This window comes from Meriones unguiculatus, chromosome 7 (genome assembly GCF_030254825.1).
Source record: "Meriones unguiculatus strain TT.TT164.6M chromosome 7, Bangor_MerUng_6.1, whole genome shotgun sequence".
Classification (NCBI taxonomy): domain Eukaryota; kingdom Metazoa; phylum Chordata; class Mammalia; order Rodentia; family Muridae; genus Meriones; species Meriones unguiculatus.
The window spans coordinates 83855190-83875382 of NC_083355.1; the positions used below are offsets into that span (position 1 = coordinate 83855190).

Consider the following 20193-nt stretch of genomic DNA (forward strand, 5'->3'; position numbering starts at 1 on the left):
GGCTTGCCTTGTTGACTGCAACCTGTAATGGCCGAGAGGTGAATGCAGCCCTGCTTCATCACTGCAGATGAACACCAATTCCACCCCTGCTCCCCACTCCTCAGAAAGCAGTATCTAGCTCGTTTATAGCTAAAAAATGTTAGCCGGGTGGTGGTGGCACACACCTCTAATTCCAGCACTCAGGAGGCAGAGGCAGGCAGTTCTCTGAGTTGGATGCCAGCCTGGTTTAGAGAGTGAGTTCCAGGACAGCCAGCTACCCAGAGAAACCCTGTCTTGAAAAACAAAACAGAAACAAAGGCATGCATGTTAGGTGCAGGAGGAGATGGCTCACTGGTTAAGAGCATGTACTTTGCTAACAGAAGGCCTGAGATTAGTTCCTAGAGCCCATGTTGGATGGCTCAAACCACCTAAACCCCAGCCCCAGGGGACCTGACTCCTTCTGGCCTCCAGGCAGGCAGAGATCTCTGTGAGTTGGAGGCCAGTCTGGTCTACATTCCTGGGCTGATTAGACCACAAGGAGCTACATAGTGAGACCCTGTCTCAAAATACTAAAAAGTAAAATACCCATTTATTAGGACAACTATTATTTGGGGTTATTCTCTTTATTACTAGTGTGTTTTCTAGTCAGAAAGTCCTGTTTCTGTCACCCTGCTAGGACTGCAGGCAGCCACCATGATGGCCCAGAGTCCACACGGTCCTGAGGGTCTGAACCTTGGTCCTCATGCTGGCACAGCAAGAGCTGTATCTCCCCAGCCCATGCATAATCTCCGGGTCAGCAGGACAGGGCCATGTCTAAGAACTGACCTTACGAAATGAGTAATAGTGCTTCCAGGAGCACACGGTAAAGAAATGTTTGCTACATTCCTATTTTTTAAGAGCAGAATGTCAGACCAACTTAAAAGTTCAGACGTGGGGGAGGAGAGGCTGATACGTAAAGTATGGTACATCTTACAACAGACTATTACCCGGTCATTTAAGTAGTGCTGCAGAGTTACGAAAATGTTTCACGTATTACACGAAACGCTAGAAAATCATGGCGCACTGTATGATTGCATTTTCAGAACTCTGGAAGAGGTTAAAAAAAGAATTAGTCTGCGGCTGGGTGCATGAGGTGGTGCATGCTGTTAGACCCAGCGCTTGGGAGGCAGAGGAAATGGGCATTTTGTCCTTGTTAGTGGACTGCAGATAGGCATTCAGTTGTAGGGCAGTGCACAGATGTCTAAGGCTTACACACGCTTAAGGTTTTAACCTGGCTGCTGCTGCTGCTGTCAGAGTTCACATGCAGAGGTATCAGCTGAGTCGAGTTTCAGTAACAAACATAAAGCGTCCATCGGAAGGGGAGAAGTTGCCCAGCCTGGCCACAAGCACACCTTTAATCCCAGCACTTCAGAGGCTGGCAGATCCCTGTGAGTTCACGGAAAGCCTGACCCACACAGTGCGTTCCAGGTCAGCCACAGCGTGAGACCCTCCCTCGACAAACAAGTACGGGTAGGTAAATGAATGATGCTCTCTCTAAATGGTAGCACATGCGATGGTCCTGTACAGAGAGCTCCCCAGGATACCACATAAAGTGTGAAAGGCCAGGCCCAGGGCAGTCATGCACACCAGCTGGGGTCCAGCGGCTTTTCCTGGCTGCATGTTCTAAACCCTTAACAATGTGTGATCTTGAGAGAAGCATAGGAGAGTAGGAGAGTGCCTTGTAAGTTCTGTATCCTAATATATATAATATTTTAATTTTTAAAAATGTATGTGTGTATATATATATGTGTATGATATGTGCAGGTGTTGTTTTATTTTATTTATTTAATCACTTTACAGCCTGATACCAGCCCCCTCCTTCCTCTCCTGCCAGTCCCACCCTCATACCCTCCTCCCCCCATTCCACCTTCTTCTCAGAGAAGGGGAAGCCCCCAAGGGGTACCAACCCACCCTTGCACCTCAAGTCATGGCAGGACTAAGTGCATCCTTTCCCACTGAGGCCAGACAAGGCAGCCCAGCTAGGGGGAAGGAATCCAAAGGCAGGGAACAGAGTCAGAGAGAGCCCCTACTCCCATTATTAGGGGACCCACATGTTGACCAAGCTGCACATCTGCTACATATGTGTAGGGGTCTGGCCCATGCAAGCTTTTTTGGTTGGTGGTTCAGTCTCTGTGAGCCCTCATGGGCCAAGGTTAGTTTACTCTGTAGGTCTTCTTGTGGTGTCCTTGACCCCTCTGGCTCCCTCAATCAAATGTGTTCAATTGTTTTGTTTTGCTTTGCTTTGCTTTTGGTTTTTTGAGACAGGGTTTCTCCATGTAGCCTTCACTGTCCTGGACCTACTTTGTAGACCAGGCTGGCCTTGAACTCACAGAGATCCGCCTGCCTCTGCCTCCCTGAGTGCTGGGATCACATGTGTTATTTTTAAACAAAAATCTCAAGTTTTCAATTTTACCAGTAAAGACTCAGGAGCCAGTTGGTAGGGTGAAAGCCTGCTAGCTCAGAGAGGCAGAGAAAGCTCCCAGCCAACCTTCCTCCTGAGCTGATGTCCCAGAAAGGGGGTCACCTTCTCCACACCATCCCAGAAACCCCTCAGGCTGAATGTTCCTCCCTTCCGCGTCCTGTGAATCTCCCTGTCTGTCCTCCTGACTTCCTCTTACTCTATGGTTTTTCCCTATGTTTACTTCCTGTCCACTGGTTGCTGGCCCTGCCTCTTGATCGAGGGTTAATTTTATATATTCCTGTTTGGCATTAAAGGTGTGTACTAGTGTTGAGCCACACCATAACTAGAAACAGCTTTTTCTAGTAAACAATACAATCGCAGGGTTCACAGTGTGATAAGATATCCTGCAAAATGTGTGTGTTTGTGTGTGTGTGTGGTATGTGAATACGTGTGAGTGGTCAGATCTCCTAGGACAGAGTTCCAGAAGGTTGTCAGTCATGTGACAGTGAGTTCTGGGAACCAAACTCATTTCCCCTGCAAGGGCAGCACTTTTCCTTGGCCACTGAGCCATCTCTCCCACTCCTTGTTACTTATATTTTTTAATAAGCAAATACACTTAATTTTTTTTTTTATGTTTGGTACTGGATACTGAGCCCAGATCCTCTAGGTTAAACACATTCACTAACGGTGAGTTATATCCATAGTCATAAACTTAAAAAAGAAGTTTATGTATTATTTACTTATTGGTGGTACACGGGTTGAACCCAGGACCTCATACATAGTAGTCTAGATTCTACCATTAAGCTCTATTACCAGCCTCCCATCATTACCTTTTAAAAATGTGATCGTGGGTCTGCAGAGATAGATCAGTGGTTAAGAGCACTGGCTGCTCTTCCAGAGGTCCTGAGTTCAATTCCCATCATCCACAGGGCAGTTTTATAATCATCTGTAACTCCAGTTCCAGGGGATCTTATACCTCTGAGGACACAGGCACTAGATGCTCATGGTAAACTTGTATATGTAGGTGAAATACCTCAAGCACATAAAGTAAAAACAGATAAATCTAATACATAATGTTTGCAGCTGAGACTACATCTCAGTGGTAGAGAGATTGCCTGGAGTCTGTGAGCCTGAGTGTGAGACCCTAGCACTGGTGTGATGGAGGAGGCAGTGATTTATTTCTAATTAAAAATGAGAAGGGAAAGCCAGGCATGGTGGCACATGCCTGTAATCCCAGCACTCGGGGAAGCAGAGGCAGGCAGATCTCTGTGAATTTGAGGCCAGCCTGGTCTACAAAGTGAGTCCAGGACAGCCAAGGGTACACAGAGAAACCCTGTCTCAAAAACCAAAAAAGAAAAGAACAGGCTCAACACAATGGAGCATGTTGTTGAAGCTGTTGCCTGCCTGCTAGTGACTACAGTAGCTCCATGGCTGTTCTCACCTGCTGAAGAAAAAACACTTGGGAATGAGTTATTAGTAACAGAGTAACAGCATCAAATGGTAGCGGCTGGAGAGATGGCTCAACAGTTAAGAGCCCTTCCTATTGCTGTTTTTCCAGGGGACCAGAGTTCTGTTCCCAGCACCCATGCTAGGTGGTTCAAAACCACTTATAACTCCAGCTCTAGGGGGATCAGAGGCCTCTGGCCTCTGAAGGCACATGGACTCACATGCACATTGCCACACAGACACAGACACAGACACACACACACACACACACACACACACACACACAAATAATTTAACATAATAAATAAGGGCTGGAGAGATGGCTCAGCAGTTAACACTGGCAGCTCTTCCATAGGACCCAGGTTCAATTCCCAGCACCCACTTAACAGCTCACAACTGTCTGTAATCCAGTTTCAGGGGATCAGACACCCTCACACAGACATGCACACAGGCAAAACTACCAGTGAAGCAAAAAAACAAAACAAAACAAAACAAAACAAAAGCAGCCTGAACTGGGTAGTGGTGGCGCACACCTTTAATCCCAGCACTCCGGAGGCAGAGGCAGGAGGATCTCTGAGTTTGAGGCCAGCCTGGTCTACAGAGTTCCAAGATGGCCAGGACTACACTGAGAAACCCTGTCTCAAACAAACAGAGCAGCCTGTGAGTGTCAATGGCTTTGCAGGGTGTGGCTGAGGGTAGCTATTAATGTGCTCCAGCACGAAATCCTAAACTCAGTTAAGATGTTATTAAATTTAAATTTTTTTGGTGATGTTTCTCTTCTTGTAACTCAGCTGTGCAGTTTCGGGGTGTGAACTTGTAGACGGCAGTGCTGTGCCACAGGGCCTGAAGCTTGGGAACAGCTGGTGATAGATGGGTGTTCTCTGGGATGTACCCTAGGCCCTGCCCACCTGCTGGTTTGAGCTACCTGCAGCAGCATCTCTCAGCCATCCCGTGGAAAGACTCTTGACTTTGTAGCTAAAAGGAACCTTTGAAATCCAAAATGGCAGTATGACGGGCATTTCCGAAAGTGACGTTCTAATGGGAATCTGTCACTGCTGTGGAGGTGGAAAGGATTTTAAAACCTGATTTCCCTGCTGGTACCATCCTGCAAACAAACAACTCCTCTCCATCTTGACAGAGTTATGCGTGTTGCTGTCCAAGGTCCCCAGGAAGTTCTTTGGATGATTGATGAGCTCTGAGCTTTCAAGTTTAAGTGATGTAGGAGGTGACAGAAACATTGTGATGTTAGCCATAGGTCACCATTTACCCGGGGATGATATAGAGTAGGACATGAGAGCATATTGTGTACAGAAGCTTTACTGCAGTTATCCTAAAGTTTAGTAAATACTCCTTTAAACATAATAGCTTGGGGCTGGAGAGATGGTTCAGTGGTTAAAAGCACTGTCTGCTCTTCCAGATGTCCTGAGTTCAATTCCCAGAAACCACATGGTAGCTCACAACCATCTATAATGTGATCTGATGCCTAATGTGATCATGATGTACATGCAGGTGTACATGCAGATAGGGCACTCATATATATAAAATAAATATTTTAAAACATTAGTGAAAAAAAAAACAAAACATAATAGTTTTATGATAGGAGATCTGTTTCACACCCATTCTTAAGGTATACAATTTAGTGTTCATAGAATTTAACTACCTTTATTATAATCAATTTATAACATTTTCTATACTTTCTACCCAAGATACATGCCAATCAAATATGATTTTTAAAACCAAAATATCACAAAGAAAATAACAACAGTAAGATTATAACTGAAGACTCAACTGTTTATTTTAACCTCATATAACAAATTGGGTAAAAAGGAGACAAGAGGTATAGCTGTATTATATAAAAAGGTAAATATAGTATAAGGTGAGAGCCATAAAATTATTGGACTTTAGAAAACAAAGGATAGACTGGAAAATCAAAGTTATAGAAAACTTGCACCCTAATTAGGAATGCAGGGCATGCAGATCATAATAAATGAGCAGATACTATTTTCTTTTACCCTTTGTTGTTTTGAGACAAAGTAGCCCAGGCTGGCCTAGAACTCACGTCAATTCTCCTGCATCAGCCTCCAAAGTGCTGGGATTACAGATAGATGTGGCTTTCTTCTTTACCTTCAAAAAAAAAAAATTACGAACTTATTTCTTCCAGGGATCAAACCCAGGACCCCACACTTGAGTTTTCGAGATGTTAAAGCCTATTTTTTTGTTGTTTGGTTTTATTCTTTTATTGCTTATGGTATTGGTGTCATGTGATAATCCATTGCCAACTCCAACGTTGTCTTAGTTAGGGTTTCCATTGCTGTGAAGAGATGCCAGGTCCACAGCAGCTCTTATAAAGGGAAACATTTAATTGTGGCTGGCTTACAATTTTAGAGATTTAGTCCATCGTCATCACAGTGAGAAGCATGGCAGCATGCAGGCAGTCATGGTGCTGGAGAAGAAGCTGAGAGTTCTACAGCTTGATCTGATGGCAGTAGGAAACTGCCTGCCACACTGACAGCTTGAGCATATAAGACCTCCACAATGACCTACTTTCTTCAACAAGGCCACTAGTGTGGCCCTATATACTATAGCCAAGCATTCAAACACATGAATCTGTGGAGGGCAGCCCTATTCAAACCACCACATTCTACTCCCTGGCCCCCACAAGTTTGTAGCTCTAGCATAATGCAGAAATGCATCAGTCCAACTTCAGAAGTCCCCATAGTCTGTAGCAGTCCCAGACTTGTTTTAAAGTCCAAAGTTGAACGTTTCTTCTGAGATTCATGCAGTCTCTTAACTATAATCCTCTTAAATCAAAATCAAAAAACAGGTCACCTACTTCTAACATATAATGGCACAGGATATACATAGGAGCACAGTGAGAAGATACTGGACCAAAGCAAGATTGAAAACCAGCCGGGCAACCTCCAAACTCTGGTCTCATGTCCCATGTCAAAGCACTCTCCAACTTCAGCACTGTTGACCGCAGCATGCTTTTCTCTCTTGGGCTGGTTCCACTCCCTACTAGCAGCTTTCCTCAGCAGGTAGCCTGTGGCTCTGACCTCTCCAACATCTTGGGGTCTCCAAGGTAAGCCAGGCTTCATCTTCACAGCTTTGCACAACAGCCTTTCTGGGCCTCCATGCAGGAACATCCCCTCCCACACACCTGGCCTTTCCTTAGCTGTGGAGGGAGATTCCACAATCCCTTTCTTCTGTCTTTGCTTCTAAAGCCAGCACTGGGTGGCTGAAGCTATCAAGTACTGCTGCTTGCTGGAGTTGGAACATGACCTCCTTGTTCAGTTACATCTTAGACCAAGCTGGCCTCAACCTCAGAGATCTACCAGCCTCTGCCTTCTGAGTGCTGGGATTAAAGGTGAATGGCACGACATACAGCTCTAAGTTTTTCTGGGTGGGGTCTTGCCCCCCCAGCAAAGGTCACCACTGCTTTTAATGTCAGGCTTTTCTTCAATCTGTTTTATCTCCCTGAAGACAAGACTTAGTTAGCTCCACTCCACTTCCTGGTGTCCTTTCCTCCTCAAATTGTACATTTTCTGTTTTTCCATGCTCAGCTTGCTCCTTTTCATTATAGTTCTTCATAGGAGTGAACACTAATAACCACGCGACAGAGTCAGTACTAGGCTGTTTTGAGATTTCCTCTGCCAACAGAATTAATCCAGATTCTTTAATTTAGCCTCAGGCAGACTTTTGGACAAGGGCAAAAGCCACATTCTTAGCCAGAAAATCACAGGAACAGCCTCTAGGCCACATACTAACATTCTTCTCCTCTGAAATGTCTTGAGCCAGGCCCCCACAGTTAAAACATCTAATTGGGGCTGGTTTATACTTTCAGAGGTTTAGTCCATTATTGTCATAGCGAGAAGCATGGCAGCACGTATACAGACATGGTGCTGGAGAAGGAGCTGAGAGTTTTGTCTTGATCCAAAGGCAGCAGGAGACTGTGTGCCACACTGGGCAGAGCTTGAGCATATAAGACCTCAAAGCCCGTCTCCACAGTGACACACTTCCTCCAGTAAGGCCACACTAATAGTGCCGCTCTCTATGGGCAAGCATTCGAACACATGAATCTCTGGGGGCTATTTCTTTTCAAACCACCACAAATGTTTTGGGAATGTATGTGTTTTCTTCCTAGAGTTTTGGTATTTAAAACCTTGGCTGTTTTTGGTCTTTCTTGATTCAGTATGAATTCTTTTTTTAAAGAAAAATTTAAGGATTGCAGAGAATATGTAGTTTTGTTTTGTTTTGCTTTTTAAAAAGACATGTTCATGTATCTGAAACTAGCCTTGAACTCAATATATAACTTAGGCTGGCCTTTAATTCCTGATTTTTCTACCTGCCTTCTGAGTGCTGAAATTACAGGTATGTGCCAATATACCCATCAAGCATTGATATATTAGCAGTCTTTATTTATGTACTGTTTCTGTTTATGTGTGTGTGCACATATGATATACATGCACACATGTGGATGGCATGGGAAGGCCAGAGGTCACTAACCAAGTATCTGCCTTAGTCACTGTCACCAATTTTGCTAGACTGGCTGGCCAACAGGCCTCGGGATCCCCCTGCCTCCACCTGTCAGCCATGGTGTTTCAAGTGTGTGCTGCCGTGCCCAGATTTTTAACCTGGGTGCTGGGCATGGAACTCAGGTCCTCACGCTTGTGCAGCAAGCACGTGATTGACTGATCTCTCTTCCAGCTCCTTGTAATTAAAAACAATTAGGCATGTTGTACTTGTCAGTGGGGAGCCATGTGTGGAAGTCAGACCTGGTTCTCTCCATCACGCTGAGTAGTAAGGGCCCTTACCTGCTGAGCCGTTTTATTGGCCCTGTTTTTATTTTCAAACTCTTCTTGTAGCTGAGGATGGCCTTGAACCTCTGATTAGTGCTGGGATCACATGTGTGTTACCATACCTGTCTTATAGTGCTGGGATTAAAGGCATGTGCCACCATGCCTAGCCTGGTTTTCTTTTTTCTTTTTTCTTTTTCTTTTCTTTTTTCTTTTTCAGTTTTTCTTAATGTTGCATTATTACTGAGGTAAGCTTCACTCCCCTTTAATACAGTTTACATCAGATCATTAGTGTTTTGTGCTTGTTGCACCTCTGCCTCTAAGATCTAGCTTGGTCTTTGTAAGAATTCTGGGTAGCTTTAAAGAATTAGTGTCCAAGGCCTGCAATGGCCCAGTGGGTAAAGGCGCCTGTCTGTCCCCAGGCTGATGGCCTGACTGTGGTAATGGACTTGCTTAGCACTCACGAGGCTCTGGGTTTAATCTTGTAGCACACATACACATATACACATGCACACGCACACGCATGCTTGTGCATGTATAGCATGAGAAGATTGGTTCGTACTACTTGACTCATTTGAGATTCTTTTCCTCGCTCCTGTACCTCCGTCAGGGGATATCAGCCTAATGTGGGGCTATACATGACCAGCATGTGTGTGGTCTTGAGTTTGGTCTCCGGCAAGGTCTGCGGGCTGGGAGGTCCGAGGTTAGAGCGCCAGCATACTCTGGCATCTGGTAGGATTGCTCTCTGCTTTCATAGCAGGCTCTGTCACTGACTCCTCTAGAGATGAGGAGAGCTGTGCTCTTATGCATCTCTTTCCCATTTTAGTTACTGGAAGCACTTTTAAAATTACATTGAGAGAGTTTCCCCCTCCTTTTCTTTCCCCCACCTTCTCCCTCTCCTGCTCAAGTGATCCTGACTTAACCTCCCAAGCAGCTGAGACAACAAGGGTGTGTCTCTTTTTAAAAAAAACAAAACAAAACAAAAACAGTACTGGAGAGGTAGCTCAGTGGTTAAGAACACTGGCTGCTCTTCCAGAAAACTCAGGTTTGTTTCGCAGCGCCCACACGGTGCCTCACAGCTGTCTAACCCCAGTTCCAGATCCAGTGCCATCATCCGGCCTCCATGACTACCAGGCACACACTGCGTGCACGCAAGAACGCACACATATAAATAAAATAAACAGGACAATTATGAAAACAAAATTATTGCCAGATGTGTGATGCACACCAGTAAGCACAGGAGGTGGAGGCAGGTGGATTAAGAGTTCAGAGTCTTCATTAGCTACATAGTGAGTTCAAAGCCAGCCTGGGCTACCTGAGACCATGTTTCAAAAAAGAGAAGAAAGTGTTTTCTGTCTGAATATCGTATAACTAAATGTGGGGTTTTCTCTTGCCGTGTGTGGTATGTGTGTCTATGTGGGTATGGATGGAGGCCAGAGGTAGATATCTGGTGTCTTTCTCAGTCGCCATCATATTTTTTGTCTTGAGATGGGGCCTCTCAGCTTGCCGGTTCAGCTAGCTGGCTGAACGGTGCGCTGCGTGTATCCCCCTGTCCCCGCTGGCCCTGGGATCACAGGCACGTACTGCTGCGCTTGCCTGTGCAGATGCTGGATCTGAACTTGGGTTCTCATGCCTGTAGAGGAGGCACTGTGCCGAGTGAGCCACTTCCTAGCTGCGCTTGTTCTGCTTATATTCTCGGCATCCACTATAGTCACTCGAGCCTTTCATAAATTTTACCTGGAGGCTTCTGTATCCGCCCCTAGTGATGTACACAGCCATATCTATGAGATTTTTGGCCCTGTTCTTTTTCTCAGTTACCTTGTGCCTCTGCTTAAAGGAGTTGTTTCACTGCTACTCAGAAAGATGGTTATGAAGATGTTGTAGCAGAACGGAAGTTGGTGCTTCTGTGTTATATGAAAAACACACAGTTACAAAATTACAATAATTGTAACTATATAGAGAAATGGATAAAAACAAGGGTGCTAAGCTCTCTCTCCTCTCCCTGCTTGGTAACTGTGAGCCGCAGAAGTCTCTCCCTGTATTGGCTGAACTTGAGAATGAAGGGGCCTAGGGCCATGTAGCTCAGGGGTGGAGAGCTTGCCCAGCATGCACAGGGCGCTGGCTTCCGTTCCTCAGCATCAAAAGAAATGAAAAGCAAAACAAAACCCAGGACTTTCACGTGACTCCCAGCATGGCTGGTTTTTGCTCATGCCATCTGTGGCGCAGAACAGTCAGCAGTGATGCTTTCAGGGACAGATGCTGGATGTTGTTTTGGACCTGGGTTTCAGGGTTAGAAAGGTCAGAATAAGCCGTTTGACTCTTAGCCCCGGGAAAGAGTTTCTTACCTGCTCAGAGTGTGACTTAATGAGTTGCAGAAGGCAGCTAGAGGAAATGCTCTCAGGAAGCAGAGGCAGTCTGGGGCCAGGCTCAACACTCCCTGCCGGGGCTTTGGTTTACGTGGTCCATGTTGACTGGTACACTCCAAGGCAAATGGAATTGCCACTTAGAACTGCTCTTTGACTCCCCCCCCCCCCCCGTGTTCTGGGGCGGGCACACGTGGTGAAGATAGCAAGTATACCAACAATGAGTGGAAGGAGACACTAACCATCGATGCCTGCCCTGCCCTTCTGACCCTGTCTTCACCAGGTGACCCTGCCCTCAGCATGAGTCACTGGATGTTCCATCAGCAGGCCCTGCAGGAGTACATCTTGATGTGCTGCCAGTGCCCAGCCGGAGGTCTGCTGGACAAACCTGGCAAGTGAGTGTCCTCTTGGAGAGGGAGGGAGGCGGAAGATGCCACCCAGGCCCACTGAGAGCCAGGCCCATCAGCCTGGGGTGGCCCTGTCCTTCAGCTGCTAAGCACCGCGCAGCGAAAATGCTGCAGTTGGGGCAACTCCTTCCTGTGCCATTGACCATTCCAGCTCTGGCTACTCATCAGAGTTCCCAGCTCAAATGTTCCTTCCTGCTTCCCCAGAGGGGCAAATGGATTTCTGACTTGGTAGCTTTCCTTTACTGGTTTGGTTTTGTTTTTTTGAACCAGGGTTTCTCTGTGTAGCCCAGGCTATGCTAGAACTAGCCTTGAACTCAGAGATCTGCCCTTCTCTGCCTCCGGAGCAAAAGGTGTGCATCATAATGCCTGGCTTTCTTTACTGCTTTGGTCTGCGCTTTTCTTGTTAAGCCCGTTTAACTAGAACAGGATAGATGGAGGTGGAGTGGCCTAGCGTATATGGCATCCTGGGGTCAGTCCTGAGCACTGTAAAATGGAACATAGCCTGGGCTATGAGCTGGGCGGTGGTGGCACACACCTTTAATCATAGCGCTTGGGAGGCAGAGGCAAGCAGATCTCTGAGTTTGAGGCCAGCCTGGTCTACAGAACAGTTCCAGGACAGCCAGGGCTACACAGAGAAACCCTGTAGCGGGGAGGGGGCAATATGGTATCAAACCAATGAGTGTTGCAAACGGATTATAATCCAGCAACTATTCTAGAGTAAATTAAATGACTCAGTGCAAACCGGAGTCCGTGTGTGGTACAGTAAACGGAAAAGGTAAATAAAATGAGATGCTGTTACGCTACACACACAGACATCTGTGCCACTGGGGAGAAGGCCTGGCCCAGCAAATTATCTAAAGGAGTGTGATCGATCTCTAGACAGTTGTGATTTTTTTCCCAAAGAAATACATTAATTTAGTACCGCCACTGGAGAGCCCTCGCCAGACAGCTGAAGAGACCAGATGACGGTTCCCATGGCTGAGGGTGTGGCTCGGCAGTGACTGTACTGGCCTGGCAAGTGGGAAGGGAAGCCCTACAGAAAAACGAAAGAAAAAACTAGAGTCTCCTTGTTGGGCAGGGCTGGAAAGTGGGACCTTCAAGCCCACTGCTGGGAACAGCCACACTTCCTTTGGGCCTCTATAGAAAAGGGTTCAAAGCACATTTGTATCACGGGCCTCCGGATTGGTGTGGCAGTGTTTGGGGGAGTTGGCCGGAAGGGGATGAGGTCTTCTCAGAGCTGTCTGTCCTTGCAGGTCCCGTGACTTCTACCACACCTGCTACTGCCTGAGTGGCTTATCCATCGCCCAGCATTTCGGAAGCGGAGCCATGCTGCACGATGTGGTCATGGGCGTGCCCGAAAATGCCCTGGTAAGGCAGGTAGGGGTGCAATGCCCCTCTTCTACAAGGTCTTCCAGGTCAGGGGGCCTAATTTCAGAGGGGCCACCTGTGTGGCTGCAGAGCTGGCCCTGTTTCCTGTGGGGGCAAGTTGGGAAACTCACAGGCCCCACCCTCCTGGCCTTTTGCAGCCCGTGAGCGAGGGTGTGAGCGGAGGAAATGCAGGGCCAGGCAAAGGCATGATTTCTGTGGCCTGCGACTGTATTCCGGCCTGCTGCTGACCACAGTTCCCTCTCCAAGGCGAACACAGTTGTGACTCCGAGCCTGGGGACCTCGGGCTTGGACAGGGTGTTCCCCTCACTGGACGGCCAGCTTCGTCTCTTGGCTTGGATGCCATCTCTTCAGAGATGAACTGTCCACATTGTCATGCTGCAGCGGCACATGTCCGTTTGCCGTGTGTTTGGTGTGTGTGTGGCAGCCCTAGGCTAGGGATGTAGCTCATGCATCGGGTCCGTGACTACGTGTGTTGGGGGCTCAGGCCCCCGCCACAGGAAAGGAGCAGGGTGCTGGCCACCATGACCTGTGCTCAGCAGGAGGAGATGCTCTGCATCTAGACATGAGCCCCAGAAAGAAATGCAGCTGAGACTCCCAAGTAACAGAGACCATGCAGACTGTCATGGCCACCCAAACGATGAAGTTCTACCTCCAACAGATATCAGTGCTGAGCCTTATCTTTTCACCTGTCTTATATGACCTTCCTTCCTTTGCGTTGGGAAATATTTCAAGCAGAAGTGAAAAGACATGACAGATAGATGAAAAAAAATCATTAATTTTTTTTTTTTTTTTTTTTTTTTTGGTTAGGGTCCCACTAGGTCACTCTGTAGCTCTGACTGGCCTGGAATTCACATTGTAGATCAAGTTGGCCTTGAACTGTGTCAGTTCTCTGCCTCCTAGGGTGGCTGGGTTTATAGCTACAGCCACTACACTGGGTTCAACCTTTAGTGGGTTCCCATGTGGGTGCACATGGAGGCCAGAGGGCAACCGTGAGTGTCGTCTTTGTTTGTGTGTTTGAGATTCATCTGCTTCTCCTCCTGAGTCCTGCTTGGTTAAAGGTGTGCCCCAGCATGTCCAGCTTCCGTCTCCCTTTCTGTCTCTCAGAATGTTGTATGGCCGAGGGCTAGGCACGTAGCTCAGCTGGTGCGGTGCTCACCTAGCATGCATCCAGCCCCCTCCCCACCAGTCCTCAGTCCTAACTACATGAACCAAGCACGGTCGTACAAGCTTGTCATCGCAGCACTTGGGAGGTGGAGGCAGGAGACCAGAAATCCAGTCATTCTTAGCTGCACTCCTCTCAGATAGAGTCCTGCCTGGGCTACATAAATAAATGAGGGGCTGGCAAGATGGCTCAGCAGGTAGGGGCGCTTGTTGCCAGGCCTCATAACCTGAGATCGCTCTGGATCCTATTCAGTAGAAGAAAACCAGCTCCACTGACCACACTGCACGTGTGAGATAGGAGCCTAAAGAAGAAAGCTTAAAATCTTTTCTGCAGTTATATCCTCCTCTTCTTCACTCACCCAGAGTGAGGGGCCCTCAGTACTGCTCTAAAATTCTGCCCTGCCTCAGATCTTAGGTTTCTTTGGAGTTTCTGTGATATAGGGAAATAATGTAAAAGAATTGAAATATGATCTGACATTCCTATCCTCAAAGGAGTTGTGGTCTGTTTTCTTTCTTTCTGTCTATCTTTCTTTGTTTTTCTTTTTTCTTTCTTTCTTTTTTTCTTTCTGAGACAGGGTTTCTCGATATAGCCTTGGCTGTCCTGGACTCGCTTTGTAGACAAGGCTGGCCTTGGATTCACAGAGATCAGCCTGCTTCTGCCTCCCTGAGTGCTGGGATGACAGGCATGTGCCACCACACCCAGCTTACAGTCAGGTTTCTTAATTATGACCATAAATACACCCTCACTGTTTTAATAACTGAAACACAAATTCGAGAATAAGAGCAAAAGTAAGTGCCATCACTGTTGCCATCTTGGTGGCTTGGCAGCCCCAGCCTGTCGTCAGCAGCTGTCAGCATGTTGTGAAAGGAGACTTGAGACGATTTTGTGCACAGCGCTTTGCTTGTGTGTTACAGGTTAAGCATCCCTGATGTGAACATTTTAAATCCAAAATGCCTTAAGAGCTAAGACTTTTCAAGTGTCATTTTAGCACTCAAAAAGTTTTTGGAGCCAGGAGTGGTTATATGCATCTGTAATTGCAGCACTGGGGAGGGATACATCCTGTCAGAAAAAAAAAGGACTCTTCATTTTTCATTCCATAAACACTGAAGTCATGTCATGTGCATGACTTCATTCATGAGGTTGGTTGCAACTGGAGCTATCACAGTAAGCAAACAGAGCAGTCTCAGGACGACAACATGGAGCTATCACAGTAAGCAAACAGAGCAGTCTCAGGACGACAACATGGAGCTAGCACAGTAAGCAAACAGAGCAGTCTCAGGACGACAACATGGAGCTAGCACAGTAAGCAAACAGAGCAGTCTCAGGACGACAACATGGAGCTAGCACAGTAAGCAAACAGAACAGTCTCAGGACGACAACATGGAGCTAGCACAGTAAGCAAACAGAGCAGTCTCAGGACGACAACATGGAGCTAGCACAGTAAGCAAACAGAGCAGTCTCAGGACGACAACATGGAGCTAGCACAGTAAGCAAACAGAGCAGTCTCAGGACGACAACATGGAGCTAGCACAGTAAGCAAACAGAGCAGTCTCAGGACGACAACATGGAGCTAGCACAGTAAGCAAACAGAGCAGTCTCAGGACGACAACATGGAGCTAGCACAGTAAGCAAACAGAGCAGTCTCAGGACGACAACATGGAGCTAGCACAGTAAGCAAACAGAGCAGTCTCAGGACGACAACACGTTTTCTCTCATTCCTGGGTCCAAGGTTATATATGGACACATAAAACACGAATGCATCTATGGCATGAAACTGTGTATGGGGCCAAAGGGAATCGAGGGGAGGGGAGGGGTGCTACAGGGGAGAAGGAACGAGAACTGTTAGCTCGAGGGACTGCTCAGCACACAGTGCTCGGAGTGCACACATGCACAAGCTTTAACTTCTAAGAAGATACGGTGTTCTTCCTCCCCTCTCATCTCCCTTCTCCTCCTCCTCCTCCTTCTCTTTCTTTCTCCTCCTCCTCCTCCTCCTCTTCTTCTCTTTCAGAGACAAGGTTTCTCTGTGTAGTCCTGGCTGCTCCAGAACGCTGTAGGCCAGGCTGGCCTTGAACTCCCAGAGATCTCTCAGCCTCTCCCTCCCCAATTGCTGAGATTAATGGGGTGGGCAGCCACCGCCCAGCCTATTTTCCTCTTTTACTTTTGATCTGAACTCCATATATGAGAGAAAATATGATCTTTCTACCGCAGAGGTCTCAGGAAGAGAAACAAAAAGGACAATGGAATGTATGTACCAGGAAGGACAAAGGGGTGGCTATTTGGGGAGAGCTGGGGGACCAGCAGAAGTGGGGGTCAGAGCATAATGACAGTATACATGAAAATGTCCCAACAAAAGGCAAATGTAGCAGTGCACACCTGTTCTCCAGCATGGAGGAGGCAAAAGCTGGGAGATCAGCAGTTCAAAGCCAGCTTACATAGCAAATTTAAGGCCAGCCTGGGGTAGAGGACACTGTTAAAAAACAGAATGAAAGAAAGAAAACGCTCTAACAAATTTGGCGCTTTGTTAATTACAAACAGATTTAGTGATAAAAATAAAAAGTTACAATGCTTAAGAAAAAGGGTTTGGAGCAAGGAGGGAGCCTTGCGGTGGAGCACGTGTTTACCATGGATAGGGTCCTGTGGAGAGTCTATGTGAATATTCCAAAATCCAACAAACTCCAAAATGTATTTCAGATGATGATAAGCACTTCCTATGTCATCAAAGTATTCGAAAGCACACATTTAAGTGGCTGTATAATATTCCCTTGGGATTGTGTTCTATGAGAGCTTTCCAGCAGGTACTGTTTTTGTCGTTGTTTGTTTGTTTGTTTGTTTTGCACATTTGGGCCTGGAATAAACCTTCGTGGTCACTCATGCTCCTTAGTCTGAGTCCTGCCAGGTGCGCTTCAGTGTAGCAAGGGCCACACCCGGGTGACGAGTTTGCGTCTGTTCTCTTTACAGCAGCCCACTCACCCTGTGTACAACATTGGACCCGACAAGGTGATCCAGGCCACCACACACTTTCTGCAGAAGCCAGTCCCGGGCTTTGAGGAATACGAAGATGAGGTGACTGCGGATCCTGCCACCGACTAGAGGACCCCGTGGCTCACCCAGCTCCCCTGTCAGACAAGGTTTCTCCATTTGGGTAGCACGCTCTGTACTACATGAGCCTTGGCCACTGTGGAGTTGTGGTTTCTTTGTCCTTTCCTGTTAAACAAAACAAAGCCATCAGCTCTCGGTTTGGAATACACAGTGGTGTGATTTTTAAAATTATTTTCATACCTATCAAACCAAAACTCTGGGAGCCCATGTAGTGGGGTTGGAGAGCAGTGCATGCTGGGAAGCAGCAGCCTCTCCCGGCAGCCAGCAGCCTGGCTTGCCACGCTGACACAGAGGCTTGTCTGAGGATCTCAGCACCCAACCACTGCTGTAACTCCCTCGTACACACCACCATTCAGCCGCCAGACAGGCACCCTCTCTGCTGTAAATGTCAGCTCTGTGCCGGGGTGGCACTGTGGGTCCTACCAACCTGAGCTCCCTGGAAAAGGCACTGGGCATGTTTCTGTTTGTCTCCCTCCCTCCAGTCGCCTGCAAAGGACAGGGGCTGGCAACACAGAAGGGTCTTAGGTTGCGCCCTCCCCGAAACCTAGGAGAACTGAGCCACGCATCTCTCTAAGGCCATGTCTGGTGCCAGCCAGGCTTGTTTCGTCATTGGTATGATGACCAGACCCAGGTAACCAATTATGAGTGGAAATCCAACCTCTAGGTCAACTGTGTGCCAGAGGAAGCAGCTTCCCCAGCCCCCGCCTCTCCGCATCATGTACCAGGAGAGGCCCTCCTCCAGCAGCGTGCAGCCCAGGCTCCTTCTAGTCCTTCTCTCCCTGTCCACCCACCCCAAGACGGGGTTGTCTTTTCTCATCTAGAGTATTAACACTACTAAGGCTTTCACCTTAACTGATGACTCAGGATTTGTTCCTGCCCTCTTCCACTCCAAGCTCACAGAAACAAAATCAAGTGCCAGGCAAGCTGGCTGCTGCGGGGACAGTAGCCGTGGGTGGTAGGGCAAGCGCTGCTGGTGTGCCGAGTCCCTGAGCGGCCTCTGCGCTGGCCCTCTCACAGTCGGTAGGGTGCTGAGTTTGGTCATTGCATCCACTGCTACAGTCACAGCAAACTTATGTCACTGTCCCGGCCTTCATGTGAACAGGCAGACGGGAACTTGGAGACGCAGCTTGAGGCTTTTCCCCAAACCACCGGCCATGTGCTGCCTCTAATCCCTATTGCTTTGCTGTCCTGGCCTATGTATTACCTCCTTGAAATAATAAAAGAGTAACATTTTCTATGCTCTCTTTATTTAAAAAAAAAAAAAAAAGTTTTTAAAATGTGTATGTGTGTGTTGGGGGGTGTGCATGTGTGAGTGTGCAGATGTCTGTATCAGATCACCTGGATCTGGAGTTACAGGCAGTTGTTATCTGGTTCAGTGTGGGTGAAGGAAATGAAATTTGGGTCCTTTGTAAGAACAGCAAGTGCTCTAGCCATTGAACTTTTTTTTTCCTTTCTTTCTTTTTTTCAAGACAGTATTTCTCTATGTAGCCTTGGCTGTCCTTGGACTCACTTTGTAGACCAGGCTGGCCTCTTAACTCAGAGACATCCACCCACCTCTGCCTTCCAGGTGCTGGGATTAAAGGCGTGTGCCGCCACCACCACCTAGCTACCGTTGAACTTTCTTCCGATCATGCTAGCTCTTCCAAGATCATTACTTGCTCTGGGGATTTCCTGCCTCCTGCATGTGACTGAAGGAAGTAGAACTTCATTTGCCCTTGCACCTCTCTTCTTCCACACATTGAATTTTGGCATCTGTTTCTGCCTCCAACCTGACCGTGCAAGGGACTGTGTTCTGGCATTGCCCAGGGCAGGTGGGTGGGCATCCTGGCCACAGGTAGGAGCTGGCATGGGTATAGCTAGAATCCTGGAGTTGCTAGAAGGGACTCTCTCACAAGAAAGGCCACAAAGGCAGCATTCTGCGGCTTGCTCCTTGCGAAAGGAGACCTGAGAGCAAACTCCATCCATGCAAATAACCCAGGGCCACATTCTGAATGCAATTCCCATCCCCTGGCTGTGCTTACCTTGCTAATAAAGGTTAGGGTTGCAAGCCAACATATTCAAGCTTACCTGTCCACCACTGACAGTAGGAGAAGGCTCAGCACCGGAGCCTAAGGCATTGAAGATAACTGTGGTCATGACTGAGGTCATGAAACCACATCAGACTGAGCTGTCTCTCTCTATACCCAGGAGCAGGACTGGGAGAAGCTGGGCTAGGGAGAGGGGAGAGGGTGCATCCCGGTCCTGATGTCTCCAGGTTTGTACTAACATTTCTCCAGAATTCCTTTTCTGGAGAACTTCCCAATTAAGCCTGGAGAGGCTGGTAGGCCTGGAGAGAAATCTCAGGTTTTATCTTATCCAACCCATAGTTACTAGATTTTATTTGATCCATATTTTATCATTTGGATCCTGAGAAGAAGACATTACTAGCATAGCCTTCAACTCCAGGAAGTATGTCCCTAAAAACAAATACCAAACTACCACAGATCTGTGTCCACGTGAGTTCCACCTGCCCTCCATTGGGGATCCTGCCAGCGCTTCCTGGCCACAGAAGGCAGGCTTCCGAGGTCAGAATACCCCTGAGGTGGGTGAGTGGCCTTCTGAAAGTGTCCTTTCACTGTAGCCCTGTTTGAGTCGATAACATCAGGTGAGCATCTAGCCAGTAGCTCTGTGCATAGAGCCAAGATCAAAGAGAGAGGGGAACTGGCCCTCCTTTTCTGTCCTTTACCCCTGCTCTGTTTTAAGACACCCCTCCCCCACAGAACTTCATCCAGAGTCTCAGGGTTGGGCTGGGGCCTCTCCAACTCCATGTTTTCTCCTCTACTGGAGATGAATTTTTAACCCTGTGATTGCTCTTGTTTATCCCAATGTCCAAGCATCTCAGGAAGACGAGTGAGGCCTGGTGTCTGGGGTCTCGGGTCAGGTCTGAGACATCTCTTTTCTTAGCTCCTGCAACTGCGCAGTTGGCATCAGCCCTACACCACCCTGGTGGCAGAGCCCACACAGCTGCCTTCAGAAAGAAGTTGCAGATGTGCAGAGCCAGAGAGCTCGCCTAAGCCACGGAACTCACACAGAAGCCCATCTTCGGGTGGTCTTCTCTTCAGATATTGTCCTT

The 20193-nt window shown here is 47.6% G+C and overlaps 1 protein-coding gene across 1 annotated transcript in view; it reads left to right on the top strand.

Annotated features, from left to right (window-relative positions):
• The window catches only part of Fntb (farnesyltransferase, CAAX box, beta), an 83693-nt gene extending 65379 nt beyond the window's left edge, over window positions 1–18314 (top strand). The window contains exons 10-12 of the mRNA XM_021635530.2: window positions 11308–11419; window positions 12685–12799; window positions 16941–18314. Of these exons, the coding sequence (XP_021491205.1) occupies window positions 11308–11419; window positions 12685–12799; window positions 16941–17072 (359 nt within the window). The 3' untranslated portion in view covers window positions 17073–18314. The remainder of the gene's footprint in view (window positions 1–11307; window positions 11420–12684; window positions 12800–16940) is intronic.
• Window positions 18315–20193: the final 1879 nt, after the last annotated feature.